This window comes from Anastrepha ludens, chromosome 2 (genome assembly GCF_028408465.1).
Source record: "Anastrepha ludens isolate Willacy chromosome 2, idAnaLude1.1, whole genome shotgun sequence".
Lineage (NCBI taxonomy): Eukaryota > Metazoa > Arthropoda > Insecta > Diptera > Tephritidae > Anastrepha > Anastrepha ludens.
The window spans coordinates 173,608,249-173,623,987 of record NC_071498.1 but is presented as its reverse complement, the minus strand read 5'-3'; the positions used below and the strand labels follow the sequence as shown (position 1 = coordinate 173,623,987).

Genomic DNA, 15,739 nt, shown 5'->3' with positions numbered 1-15,739 from the left:
ACTTTGTTACACTAACATTGAATTGACCATACTACTGCATACCACGAAGTTTTCACAAAATCTGAATAACAAATTAACAATTTTGATTTTCTTTAACGTTAAATTTTCGTAAATTTTGAAGTTTTGAGTTAAACGGTTTTTGTTGTAGAATGCACTATATCTTTATAAAAAACATAAAAGGGCAAATTAAATACAAAAAAATTCTGCGAGCTTCGGTAATTCGTCACGTTCCTATTGTTTTGAACAGAGGTGTATTTTAAAACACGGAACATGGAATTTTTCAAGGCCTCAAAGTTACTAAATTTAATCACTTACAGCTTGGATTGTGCATCGATAGTCGATTGGATAATATTTTTCATTTTAAAAACTTACCTAAAAAGAGAAAGAAGAAAAGAAAAGGTTAGTAAAATTGTCAAAAACGTTCATAAATTTATTAAATACAATTTCTAATAATAATTAATACGAGCACATTCCGCTGAATAAGAAAATCGTAAAACCGGCAAAATGAAAATTATTAAAATTACAGCAAAATGCATACAAACATATAATTGAAGCATACAGATACACCCTTCTTTAGGTGTTTGACGGAGCTCCTCGTCATATTTGTGGTGGGCGTCTTGATGTTTTTCCACAAATGGGGGGACCTACAGTTTTAAACCGACTGTGAAGGTAAGTCGGTTTTTATGAGAAGCTTTTTTTTAATTTACAGGCACATCCACACGATTCGGTCCTTCATATATGTACAGACACACGTCGTTTACACCTGTGCCTACAATAATAGCAGCACAACATTTTCCAAAGTTTTGATTATTCATTTATTTGCTTTTATATCTTCTTACATTGTGCTGCAATAAAACAATAAAATTCAAAGTTTCGAACTTAAAAAATTAAAACAAAAAAAATGCATCAAAATTTGAAGTTATTTAGTCCAAATTTCTAAAAAAAATTTAGTACACATCTTTAGATCCCGTTGACCTTTATTGCAAGTTTCAAGTGGCTCAAAAATGACAGTGTTATGCATTTTCTTCCATAGCACAATAAATTCGCTAAAATTTTTTTAAAAATTGTGATTAAGAAGTTTGAAATTTTGATAAAAATTTGTTGAATTTTTTAGACTTTTGTACAAAGCTTGACTCTTTAGGACTTTATGGCTTTTGTTGTAGGACATATTTAATGAAAAAAAGGCATTAAAATAAATTATAAATAAAAAATTAAGTTAAAAAAAAAAAATCAAATACAAAAATTGTTTAAATTATAAAAAAAAAAACTAAATAATAATATTGATTTTGTTGTGGGATATATTTAGTATAATGTTTAAAAAAAAAAAAAAAATAAATAAAAAAAAAAAAATAAAAAAAAATAAAAAAAAAAAAATAAAAAAAAAAAATAAAAAAATAAAAATAAAAAAAAAAAATAAAAAAAAAAATTTAAATAAAAAAAAAAGAAATAAAAAAAATTTAAAAAAATTTAAAAAAATAGAAAAAAATTAATTAAATAATAAAAAAAGTGAAAATAAATAATATAACTTTAAGTTATATTAGTTTTGGTGTAAGATATATTTATTATGAAAAAATTATGAAAAAGAATTATATAGAAAATAATAGATGATATATCGCAAAAAAATAAAGAAATTAAATTAAAGTTATATTAAGTTCTATCGTTTTTGATGTGGGATATATTTATTATAAAAAAATAAAAAAGATTTAAAAAAATTATAAAAGATTGAAAGAAAAACCATTTAAATAAATTATAAATTATAAAAAAAAATTAATTATTATAAAAAAATTTAAATAGTATTAAAAAATTATAAATAAAATTCAAAAAGGTATTTGGGTTTTGTAGAATATCTTTATTATAAAAGTTCAAATAACTAATAAATAATATAGCTCTATATATTTATCATAAACAAAATTAAAATAAATTATACAAAAAAGTTTAAATTAATTATAAAAAGGTTTAAATAAACAATAAATAATGACTCAAAACGTTGCAATATGTTGCGCTGCTATTATTTTGAACACAGGTGTACAATATAAATATCTACTTATAAAACTTTTCACTCAAGAACCTAAAGAAACCCACAGATGACTTGCAGACAATTCTTGCTGTTTCAAAAACCGACAGACAGACAGCTGGCCGTGATGATAAAGAAAGAAAATTGTGCCAGTTTGTGAATGTGCGTTGTAAAAGCTGCGCACGCGCAAAGCAGGAGACAGAGCACAGACAATGTTGGAACGAGAAATAAAAATTAGACTAAATGGGCGCTCTGCTCTCATTAGCCATGCGCACACGCGCACTTAAATGAGCTGCATTATTAGCTACTAATTACCGCCTTGCTTGCTAGTGAATAATTAAAAAACAAAAACAATGCCAGCGACAACAAATCACTGCTTAAACCAAATATGTATGTAGTGCAAAATACACTGCGCCCGGCGGGTTTTTGTATGTATGCGGTATGTAAGGCGCCTGGAAAGACTTGCGCGCGTTAGTTGAGCTTTTGCATACAAAATGAATGCCTGGCATTGGCTGACAGTAAAATATCGCAAATAATTTGCATGCGAGTATAACATAAGTATGCGCTTACTTACGGATATTTGTTAGCGGAAAAGGCGTTGCGAACAATTGCCATATGAATATATGCACAAATATGAGCAAATATACCTCTATATATAGAAAATATGAGATGGGGATAACGGAAAGAAAAAACAACAAAACGAAAATGCATTGGAATACAAAATGATTGCAGACAAGTCAATGCCTTCCACTTTAAAGTGAAATGAATTTATGAAGTAAAAAATAAAAAAATTATAAAAAAATAAAAAGTTGTATAAGCAAGCAAACCAACAACAGTGCGCAGTGCGCAGTGTGCCGTTTCGATAAATTGCAATTAACCGCACGGTCAGAGACAACTATTCACCACCAGTCGTGGTGCAATGACTGTAATTGCAACCAGATCAGTGACAACATTTCTCTCGCAACGTGATTCGGTGTGTCGAACTCCAATTGATGTGGCCAAAACAAAAAAAAAACAAATGGAAAAAGAAAATTGTTGCGCTTGCCTGATTTTGCGCAAAAAGCGAGTGTGAAGAAGTAGACGAAGATACAAATCGAAAGTAAACACTTTTTTTTATTAGTAGATGTTGCATTTTGCGTTATAGCAAAATGTGCCGAGGGTTTTTATTGCCAAAGTTGAGATTTACTAAATTACGAGTAACAAATATTGTTTACCAGGTGTTATGCGCCGCAGGACCCGCCAAATTTGTAGCAATAAAACAGCTGAATAAGGTTTTGTTTTGTCAAATATTCTTAAACAATAAAAAGGAAATCTAACCTTCACCTTCTCTACCTATCCAGGTATGCTTTCGCCTGTCTATGGCTTGCTCACCTTTAAAGTAAAACATTCAAATTTGCTTTAATGTAACTGGGTATCGAGGTCGAGTATGTCACACTTCACCCTAATATCGTAACTAGAGAAGCACCGAATTTCGGCTTCGGTCACTAAATTTCAATTAGGTTTCGGTTAGAAAAGAACCGCACATTCCTGTAAATTTTTCTGATTAAACATTTTTTCAACTTTTAGTGTTTTGGAACATTATTTGAATACTGGTATTAAAAACCAAATTTTTTTTATTGTTTTGAAATTAAATTTGCTCCTCTGTTGAGTGAGCGATTGTTGAGTGCTGCAAGCCAGCTCTATGCCGGTAGACGGCGCTGCTAGCAAGGCGAAAATTAGTAAATATTTTTGCTATATACAATTATTCATTATATTAAAACACTATTACACGTAAAAATGTAAAAGTACAATAGTAAAAATGTAAAAGAAGTTTATTGTAATTTTTAGAAACATAAATGAATTTTATGAACTGAAATTAATGTGAGTAAGTTTAATGCGTTTTGGCGTTTTTATAAAAACATACAAAAAAAAAAATTTTAAAAATTTAAAAACAAACAAAAATTCAAAAAAATTTAAAAATAAAATTATTTATATTAAAAATAAAACAGAATATTTTTAGAATAAAAAAATAAATTAAAATTAACAAAAAAATTTTAAAAAAGGTATTAAATTGAAAATAAAAAAATTTTTAACTAAAAAAAAAATTAAAAAAAAAATTAGAAAAGAAAATTAAAAAAAATAAATTAAAAAAGAAAATTTAAAAAAAGTTGTAAAAACTTTTAAAATTGTAAACCTTTTTAAAAAGCACTGGATTTAAAGAACCGCTTTCCTTTTTGTTACTTGCGACCTTTAAAGCATTTGGTTCGGTTCAAATTCGTTTCGGTTCGGGGCTTAAAAGTTGATCTCTAATTATAACAAAATCTTAATTTTTAATAAAGGCCCCACACATACCGCAACTTTTCACTATTTACTCATTAATTTTTTCAATTCTATAACAAAGAAGAAAACATTTTTATATTATAATGAAAGTTTGAAACTTTGTTCACGATTTTTATATAAATACGACGGATTTTCATAAAAATTTCAAAAATTTTAATAAAAAAAAATTTAAAAAAATCTGAGTACGCAGTTTTACAGCTCATGAAATTTTAGTATAACAAAGTGCAAATTTGAAATCGCTCAAAACTTTCATTGATTTTCGATAAATTTTTCCCCTAACGGTGTTAGGCATTTTCTCCACATAAAAAAAAACATAGCGTGAATGAATACAAATTTATAAAGGATTGTTTCGAACTTAGCATACAATTTAAACAAAAATCGGCAAATTTTTATCGAAATTTCAAACTTTTTACTCAGAATTTTTAGAAAAAATTCGGGTACGAAATTGAATATCTCATTAAATTTCAGTATAACAAAGTGCAAGTTTCAAGTGGTTCAAAAATCGCGTTGGTTTTTCACAATTTTTTGTGTTGACGGTGTTGGGTATTTTCCTCTATATAAAAAGAAAAGCGGAATAGACATTAACTGAAGAAAATGCACAAGACCGAAAAAAATTGTTAAAAATCAGTGCGATTTTTGATCCAAATTAAACATGCACTTACTTTGATGAGCTATAAAACTGCATACTTGAAAAGTTTTCAAAAATTCTGAGTAAAAAGAATGCATTTTTTTTTTTTAATTTTTTACAAAATTGAGAAATAAAAAACAAAAATAAATGCCCATCTCAATGCATCTCACACTTAAAATAACTTCATAAGCCACTTCGAATTTAATGAACAATTTCCAATGCATAGTTCAAAAAGATAATTGATTAGTATTTCCAGCTATAAATTAGAGTTATTATTAAAACCGGACCGGAGCTGTAACTTTGCAATGGCAATTGAGTAATTCGCTTCAAAAAGAGCTGCTTTCGATAGACTTGATTTTATATAATAGGATATCTATTGCAGCTGGTTGAACTCACGCAATAATCAACTGCAGATATTGAAAAATAATATTTTGTGCCTTAAAAAACGGCTTGCATATTTCAAGGTGAGTATTTAAGATATATTTTTTTACCATTATTTTGTGTGCAGATTGAGAAAATTGATATCCAATTGAATATCATTTCAATACATAAACATTTTTACGAGCGATTTAAATGTGCAAAAATGTCTGGTTTTTCGCCAACTCGCCATCGTAAACCGTTGCCGTTGTTGCTGCAATCAGCAGCAAATCAACACTAAAGAGCCAAAAAAGTTATGGCTATTGCTACACAAATTGAATAAGCACCGTAATCTTTGTAGGTTCATTTGCTCATTTTTCCAATGTCAAATAAAAGAAATATATTCATTTTCATCCCACGTGCGCATACAACAATCAGCTTCAAACAATTCATCTAGACCAACGCAACAGAATGCAAGTCAAGCAGCAGCAGCAACAACAAAGCGTCGCCCCACCAAAAAAGCTCAGCTGTAGCCTTTCAAGTGTTTCTTACATTTCTTACGTACATATTTACAATATGTAGGCACACATACTTTTGCACAAACACACCGTCATTGCTTCTTTACACTTTTGGCTGCTAGTTGAGTGCGCAAACAAAAACTCTACAAGAACAGCCGACACGAAGCCGATAGTGAACATACAAGCATGAAAAGCGGCAATAGTGGCGATTGCGCGGCACCTCTGCACTAAAAACTTGTTGCATTTAACGCCTTTTCACAATATAACCGCCGCCGTCAATTGACAATGCGGCTAAGCAGCAGCAGAGCGTCACTTGGCAGACACTCGAACCGATCGACAAACAAATCGGTAAACACTTCACTTCAGCTGCTTAGACAGAGGACGGGGCTGGCTATGACAAGCTCTACTCAGTCAGTCAGTGAGTTGTTTGGCTGGCTGGCTGACTGGTTGGTTGGATGGTTGATTTGAGAAGTAAAAGAATATAAAGAAATAAAAATGAATGCCAGCAAATTATGTATGTATGTATGTATGCATGCCGGCACACACACAAACAACAATATCGGACCAACTGACGGACTACTAAAGTGATTCACTGCCTGCATTACTTTGCATTGCACATCGCATTGATGGGCTCTGCACCGTTGAATAGTCGTCGCAGACAAGGCCACTTCAACTGAACTCTACACAATCTCGTAAAGTAGTGCTCGGTACTTATTATCTTCTCGATTTGAATTGCACCAGCATGAATATAGAGCTTGCATTTGTGTCTGCCTTCTTGTGCACCTATCATTGTATTTTACGTGTGTTTGTATGTAGGCAGGTTTACATGTGAGCAATGCAGCCAGCGTTCAATATGCACTGCATGTATACCACCCACATTTTTTTGGTGTTTTGTGTTGTAATAAACTCTTTCAATCTTTTTTGGGGGACAATGAGACATTGTGTGAATAAATTGAGACTATTTGCGGCCAGCAGGGTGATGCATATCACTAGAATGAGTGTGAATAGATAAATAAATGTAAGGTATCAAAATAGCCGCATGACAAAGGTTTGGACTTTAACCCTAGGGAGTATTTTTTCACCTTTTTTTGTTCTTTTTTCACAATTTAAGCTAGAATAGTTGATATGCCAAAGTTATTCACTCAGTCTGGCTATGTGCTTGCAGACTAGTCTGCAGATGTGAAAGAAAGAGCGTTTGCATGACTTTCAACAATTTATAACACAATTTTGAGACGGTAGGCAAAAGTACCAGCGGAGGCAAACATATTTAGCGGTACAATCAAATAAATCAAAATTTAAAAAAATTCAATGTAAATGTCACATCCTAAACTATACATAATTTTATTATTTGTTTTTTAACTATTATAAAATATGGTTTCCCCTCGACGAAGTCCTTTTGTTTTCGGGTGCGCGGGCTACTTAAACGTTTATTTAGTGAAAAAATTATTTTTATTAAAAGCAAACTTCTGAAAAAAAAAAATTCTAAAAAACAATGTTTGAAAAAACAAAGCTAATAAAACAGAATCTTCAAAAAAAAAAAAAAAACAAAAAATAAACATTTGAAAATAAATGTTTAATAAAAAAAAAATGATAGAATTAAAAAAAAAAATTTAAAAAACTTAAAAAAAATAAAATACAGTGCCAGCTCGCTAATCCGAAGGTGTGTAATCCGAATTATCCAGTAATCCGAATTGAATTTATGACGCATTACGTGCTCTATAGTCCGCATTCGTTGCAAGCTCGCTAAACCGAATTTTTGTTTTTTTATTTTTGAGTCTGTTTTTTCACAAAACCATGAACGGAATTTTAAAACTAACGGGACATTATTGAAATACAGAGCCTTCTATGTATGTAAGAGTGTATTTTTCTTGTTGCGAATAGTTTAGTTGTGGTATTAGTCGGGAAAACATCAATTTAAATAAAATGCAAAAAAACGTGCACATAAAACACTGTCATTAGCTGATAAGCTTAAAATAATAGAAGTAAATCGTGGACAATCAGGAAAAGTTTTAGCAAAGAAAATTACACATTTGCATAAAAAATTACAGTTGAGCACCAATAATTCAACTCACTTGTGCAGCTTTTATTGGTTTAAAGCTTTATTTATTTAGTCGACAATCACCCTAACTAGCGTTGACACACAGATAATGGCGGTAGGACAAACATAATTATGCCTTGGCGCCATTTTCAATTAAAATGTAATTGACAGCTGTACAACTTGATGAAGGGTCAAGTGCAAATACGTACGTACACAGCACTCCAGAGTTTGCATGATAATATTTAATTGAATATTAATAAAATTTAATTGAGCTAATGAAGTTTTATCAGATATACATACACACGCACATACATGCATACATAATGATGTAAAAAATGTGTAAATATTTTAGATGACATTTAGACATAGAAAAATAATTGCAATGTATGAAATAATCTCTTTATGAGGAAATTAAACATAAATGAATGAAAAGTGAACAAGCGTAGAAAGATATAAAAAGTGTGGTTCATTGGTTACATGGAGAAAATACACACCCGTCAGAGAAAAAAATATTAAAATGCAACGAGAAGGTTGAGCCACTTTTGGCTTGCATTTTGTTATACTAGATTTAAATAAGCTATAAAATTGTGTACCCAAATTAAAACAAAATGAAAGTTTCTTCAATTTTTATAAAACTTTCATTTATATATTTCTAGTTCAATTATAAAAATTAATGAATAATAATTTAAAAAAAAATGTTATAAAAAGTTTGAAATTTTTATTAAAGTTTGTCGAATTTTTATAAAACTTTGATTAGAATATTTGGTGTAGAATTCAAAAAAATTAATGAAAATAAAAAAAAAACAAAAAAAAAATAGCAAAAAGTTTGAAATTTTGCTGAAAATTTGTGGAATTTTTATAAAACTTTGATTTATATATTTGTTGTAGAATTATAAAAATTAAAAAAAATAAAAAATTTAATAAAAAGTTTGAAATTTGTATGAAAGTTTGTCGAATTTTTATGAAACTTTGATTTATATATTTGTTGTAAAATTATAAAAATTAAAAAAAAAAAATTGAATTAAAAGTTTGAAATTTGTATGAAAGTTTGTCGAATTTTTAAAAAACTTTGATTTATATATTTCTTGTAGAATAATTGAAAATTAAAAAAAAAAAAAAACAAAAACATTGTGATAAAAGCTAAAAAATTCGATGAAAATTTGTCGAGTTTTTATAAAACTTTGATTTCACTATTTGTTGTAAAATTAAATTTTATAAAAAAAGAAGTTATGATTAAAAGTTTGAAATCTTGATGAAAATTTGTCGAATTTTTATAAATCTTGTACAAAGTTTGAAACTTACATATTTGAATGAAAATTAAAAATCAAAAATTTTATTCAAATATTTGTTGTAAAATTATGAAAATATATTAGAAAAGTGAAAATTTAAAAAAAAAATTCTAAATAAAACAATTGAAATGTGATTGTCGAATTTTGCATATGTTTGTTTTAGAATTATAAAAAAAAATTAATGAAAATAAAAAAAAGAAGAGAAGTAGTCAAAGCTGGGTAAAATATCGCTATTCTATTGATTTGTCCGTAACCGTACTTAAAACGTTAATTTAAATGCACCCAACTTATTCTCCCTCTTCCTCTCTCTCTCTCTCCCTCCCTCTCACTCTCGGCCTCACTCTCACTTACCATTCGTTATAAAATAACTACCATGAAATGGCATTACCCATTCAAACAAACAAAACAGGGTGTGTCAAGTTAGCTAGCGTTCTAATACCTGCATAAAAATAGCTCGCCGTTACTTGTCCACTAATCTGCGAATATAAGCGCGCTCATGAAACTTTCCCACTTCGATGTGACTTAACGGCATATCCTGATTACGGTATATTTGCGAACTTACAACAACAACAAACAACAACACAAATAAAAAGATAATCTCTTAATCACCTAAACAACTTCGCTACTTATCAGCCGTACGACATTTGCAACGGACACTAAAATGCGGATGTAGAAATATTAAGCAGAGTAAACAAAAGAATTTGCATAATTGCGAATTGATATCGCTCGTCTTTTTATTAACGCCACTACTCACAACACAATTCTGCGTAAATAAATTATTCATATTGAAATGTTGAACATTAAATGGTGATAAAAGTTTAGCGTCACTGCAGTAAAACGACTCATCGCAAAATTGCGAAGAAATCAAAAGATAAAAGGTTTTTTTCTTTTGTAATTTTTCTGAAATTTATTAATTTATGCAAAAGTATGCGACATTCCATAATTTAGGACGGATTCCCGCCGATTGTTTTGCTTGCATTTTTTATTTAATTATTTTTTTTTATAATTTCTCGTATTTGCTCGTTTTTAGCTGTGTCACTGGAGGAGTTAGCGGTAGCCGCGCGCGCTCCTAACGACCAATAGCTTAGGCGGCTTTACAACCTCTTATCACGACATTGCATCTCGCATGGCATCGGCTTTTTACGGTAGCTACAATTTTTATTTTGCTTAATATTTAATAAGTCAAAGGCACCTTTCTGAAACCTCCAGCTTGAATGATAACATTTACGTTGTGTTATTAAAATCACATTTTGCATTTAGTATTTTTATTGTTATTGCCGATATTAATTAGTTAACTGTCGGGAATTAAAAGTTCAATGTTTTAATGCCGAGAAATTGAGTTACGGCGTGCGATAAGCGCCGCACGTTTTCTTGAAATAAGCTTTGAAGCGAAAAAGAGGGAAACAAATGTTTACATTTTTAATAAGAAAAAGAAAAACAAAACACAAAAAAACATTTTATGTATTTTTAATCAATGAAAAAAATATTTAATATATTTTTTAAAAAATATTTTAATGATTTAAACTGTCTGGCTGGCAAATATTTGGTTTAGCCAACCACGCACAACCAAGAGCTCCTATAATAAATACATAGAAGAAAAAGCACAACACCGTCAACAAAAAAATTATTAAAAATCAACTGCACACCCACCGCTTTTCAAAAACTTCTGACAAATGAAATAAAAAACATGAACAACAACCACAACTGAGGCTCATAACCCATCGTCATACCGTAGCAAGGGGAACTTCTTCTTATCCGCCTAAAACTATGTAATATGAACTTTTCAAAAATGTTTAGAATATCTCTGATTTCCACAGTCTCATTAAAAAATTGTTTACCTTTAGTGATGAATCTTCGTCTCTTCCTCTCCCTCGTTTTTACAACTTCTGCAGAAGTCTTGAGCCTGCACGCCTAGCAATGTTTACCATTATTTTGGCTTTGCAAAGATGCTGTGCGTTTAGCATTCAGTGACGGCCACGATTATCGGGCGATTTCCAAAACAGCAAGAGTTTTTTAAAATTTCTTCCACGCCCTTTCTTTTTTACGCTACGAGTAGTGTATGTATGTATTGTTGTAGAAAAAGCTCAGTAATTCACAAAAACATTATTAACGCTGACCTAGACACCATTAAAGATGTTCAAAAGGCCAAACATTTGTTTTTTTTTTTTAATTTTTTTCTCTCATTTACAGATTACGCTGCTGCAAATTAGCCACCAAACTTGGTAACGAAACACCCGTCCGACAGTTACACAGCACATCTGTGAGTAGTTAAGATGAAATTGAAAGTGATTTTGGAAATAAAAAGCAAACCGAAAATAGTGTAATTGAACGCCCACCAAACAATTGAAAATTGAGAAGAAGAAAAAAATGGTTGCAAACATTGATTGCAAAGTACGAGCGGGCGGAGGCGTGGGTTCATTGATTTGCTTCTATACAAAATTCAAGTTGAGTGGCAAAGCGATTGCTAAGAAAATGAGATGATAATATTGAAACCACTTGAAGAAACAAGTTTTTTAAATTGAATTTATATTGCCAAAGTAACAAAATTAGTTAAATCTAATAGCAAATAGTTGTATGTACAAGCAGTGTGAGCGCATAAATAATAAAACATTTGTTTGCTGTCATACAAGAGGAATAAAATACGACGATTAAAGTGCTTGCGAAAATTGAGTGGAAGGTTTGTTGCAGCAGTGGCAGTCAGGGCAACACCCACAAGTTTATTAAAAACAAAACGGAGGTAAATAAAATAAATATATAAAAAAAGCAAATGCAAAGAATATAAAAATAAATGTTGCAGTATTGAGTTCTTGTTGCGCTTAATGCATTTACAAGCAGTCGCCAGCTGCTGGAATTAGTGGCTTTTAAGTGTAGTAAACGAGTTGCAGCAAAATGCATGAACAACTCGGAATAGTATAACTTGTAATTGGCCTGAAATACGCTGGCATATCAATTAATTACAATTTCAAATCAAATTCGAAATGAATTGCTATTCAACAGAGGTTAATTACGACCTACTGATAAAGTGAACTGTGCGGCACATTTAATAAATTGACAAAACAATGCCGCATAAGAAGTGTAGGGAGGGAGAAAGGGGTACATAAAATTTAAAAAAAGTACGCAAGCAACAAGATTCGACTTTTCATGTGAATAGGTATCGTGCGATGTGCCTTCACATGCCAGACATATATTGAGTACTTCGGGGTCTATTCTGGATAAGTAGAAGTTTAGCCTACTACAGTTTCCAGACCATACTTGAGCCAAAGCTACGCGGGTTAAGCGAGGCAGCTGAAGTAGTGTAATTATGTTTTGTCCTGGATTTCGTCAGTGCCCTCTCAAACCCACTCACCTAACAATCCTTTCACTCTGAGCCCAGGGCCTACCGTTCGGTGACTACTCCGCACTTGCAGGGCTGAACTGCAACAACCACAACAAAAACACCAAAGAAAACAACACCAACATTTGACCTTTCACTCCAATTCCGCGGAATTTATTATTAAATGGCCCATACACTCAATCCCATTAAGCCTTACTTAGGGAACTTGGATAAGGTATTGTGATGAGAAGAGGACAGAAAAGATCTTTTATTTGCGTTCCCACAACAGTCGATTCTACGTTACCGGAACGTGGCGAATTTATTACCAGCCAAGAATTGCCACTCCAGCAGCATTCCTCGCACAGTATGGGGAATGTTTATGATGCTACAATAACAACAATTACAAGAACAACCTTTAGTTCAAAATGCAAACCCCCAACTATTCCACTCTATTCTACTGTATCAAAGATAAATGTAACCGGCGAGATTATTTTTTTATTAAGAAGAGTATGAAATTAGGCGGCCGCTGTAGCCGAATGGGTTGGTGCGTGATTACCATTCGGAATTCATAGAGAGGTCGTTGGTTTCAATCTCGGTGAAAGCAAAATTAATAAAAACATTTTTCTAATAGCGGTCACCCCACGGCAGGCAATGGCAAGCCTCCGGGTGTATTTCTGCCATGAAAAAGCTCCTCATAAAAATATCTGCCGGTCGGCTTGAAACTGTAGGTCCCTCCATTTGAGGAATAACATCAAGACGCACACCACATATAGGAGGAGGAGCTCGGCCAAACACCTCACAGAAGTGTACGCGCCAATTATTTATTTTATTTTTTTTATGAAAATTGATAAGCTAACACCTTGAAAGACAAGACGGAAGAGGTAATTCAAGCTCAAAATGTGATAAACAGTATTTCAGAAAAAATTTTAAATTATTTTATTATAAACAGCATAAAATAGATTCCATAACCTAAACGAAATCTACCAAAAGAATTATAAAAACATTATGAAACTAAATAATGAATATTCCCAAAAAAAAAATTTTAAATAAAAATAAAAAAAAAACATTTTCAAAACAAAAATTAAATTCAATACCAAAACAAAATTTCAAAAATTCATATTAAAAAAAACAACAAATAATCACAAATAAGATTTTATACAAAAAAAAAAAACAAATCATTACAAATAAGATTTTATTCAAAAAATAATGAAAATTTACAAAAAAAAAATTCAAAACAAAAAAAAAATAAAAAACAATTTCAAAAATATGTATTAACAAAAAAAACTAGTCAAAATAAGATTTTATATAAAAAATTATGAACATTAACAAAGAAAAAAAGCAAAAGTTTTATTAAAAAATGTAAATTTATTAGAAAGAAAAATTGTCATAACAAAAAAAAATTTGTCAAAATAAAATTTGATACAAAAAATATTAAAAAAAAAACTAATAAACCACAACAATTTTAAAACCAAATAAAAATTTCTCAAAAAAAACCTGTCAAAACACAATTTTATACAAAAAATAAAAATAAAAAATAATGAACATTCACAAAAAAAAAAAACAATTTTAAAAATAAAACAAGACTTTTCAAAACAGAAAAAAAATTGTAAAAAAAAATTATTAAAAAAAATATTCAAAACAAAATTTTATACAAAAAATATTAAAAGAAATGAACATTGACACAGAAAAAAAATTGTCGAAACGGGTCAAAAAGTTGATTTCCTAACGTTTTTCGCGGAGCGTAGACAAATCATAACTATTACTTAAAAAAAATTGCAGAACAAAAACATTTTCAAAACAAAATAAAAATTTCAAAAAAAAAAAAAAAAAAAAATTCAAAATAAAATGTTATACAAAAAATATTAAAAAAAAAAAAAAAAATAATGAACATTCACAAAAAAAAGAAAAATTCAAAACAAATTTTCACAACAAAAAAACATTGTCAAAAAAAAAATTCGAAACAAAAATTATTAAAACAAATGAACATTCACAAAGAAAAAAAGAATTGTCAAAACGGGTCAAAAAGTTGATGTGCTATTTAAAAAAAATAATGAACACAAAAACAAAAAAAAATGTCAAAACAAAACAAAATTTTTCGAAAAAAAAACCAAATTCAAAACAAAATTTTATACAAAAAATATTAAAACAAATGAACAATCCTAAAAAAAAAAACAAAATTGTACAAACGGGTCAAAAAGAAGATGTGCTATCGTTTTGTCGCGACGCGTATATAGCAAAATCATAACTATCACTTAAAACAAATTGCAAAGTACTTTTGTTTTTTCCAGAAGTAGGTTAACTACACAAATCGTTATTCGCGCAACAACTACAATTTGTTGTAATTATAGCCTTACTGTGGAAAAAGTTTCTATGCATCATTCATTTATTCACTTAACTCGACATGACTTTCTGCGTACACGTACATACATACATACATAAGTAACATCTACATATCGACACTCCGACTAAGTGCAGAAGTAAGTAAACGCTCGTACTTACACTAAATACTCCATGTAACTTTCCAAAACGCAGTTAATTTTTCTCACCCGTTTCTTCTCAGACTCCTGACAGCGCTGAATCACTACTCTTATTTGTTGTTGCATGTTTGTGTTTGTTCTCTTCTGCTGGGCGGTATTAAAAGTGAAAATTATGGTAGTTGATATTTGCTTTTGCATTTTACATTTCTTCTACCACACACACACACGCACACTTAAAGGAGTTTATTTCATATATTAATTTGTGCATTGTCTCTTTACTTTTGCTAATGTGCGGGGCTGTGTTTGTTTGTCAGCCCGCATTCGCCTTTGCGGATGTCAGGATTGCTTTTTAATTGACGGTTTACTGTCGACTGTCGCCATTGTTGGCGCAAAGAGTTTGGCCGAAAATAACACCAACATGCTAATTTCTACAGCAAATTGCCAAGCAGTGCAAACAACCACTGACACACTGACTGACGATGTGCAAAGTCACGAAACCGGTGGGTAAATTGGAGCGTAAAATGTTGGTAATTTCGCTTTCAGCGTGATTTCTTCTGTTCTTAGGAAAGTGTTCCACTTTAATTGTTATTAGTCATTGAGAATGAAAAGCTTTGATATTTTGCTGTCATCTGATGATGTAGACATTAAACATAGCCAAGATTATTTTATAAAAATTTCTAAATTCTAAAAGGAAAAAAAAAACAAATTTTCAAACAGCTGTAACCAGAGATGAAGTTGGTGGTGGAGTACTTCATACAATTTTCTTGTGACTTTAGTGAATTTAGG

General features: G+C 30.3%; 1 protein-coding gene across 1 annotated transcript in view; it reads right to left on the bottom strand.

Moving 5' to 3' along the window:
* The window catches only part of LOC128855894 (probable cyclin-dependent serine/threonine-protein kinase DDB_G0292550), a 68,201-nt gene continuing 52,462 nt past the window's right edge, over positions 1 to 15,739 (bottom strand). Inside the window, exon 3 of the mRNA XM_054091121.1 lies at positions 1 to 372. Coding sequence (XP_053947096.1) covers positions 369 to 372 — 4 coding nt within the window. The 3' untranslated portion in view covers positions 1 to 368. The remainder of the gene's footprint in view (positions 373 to 15,739) is intronic.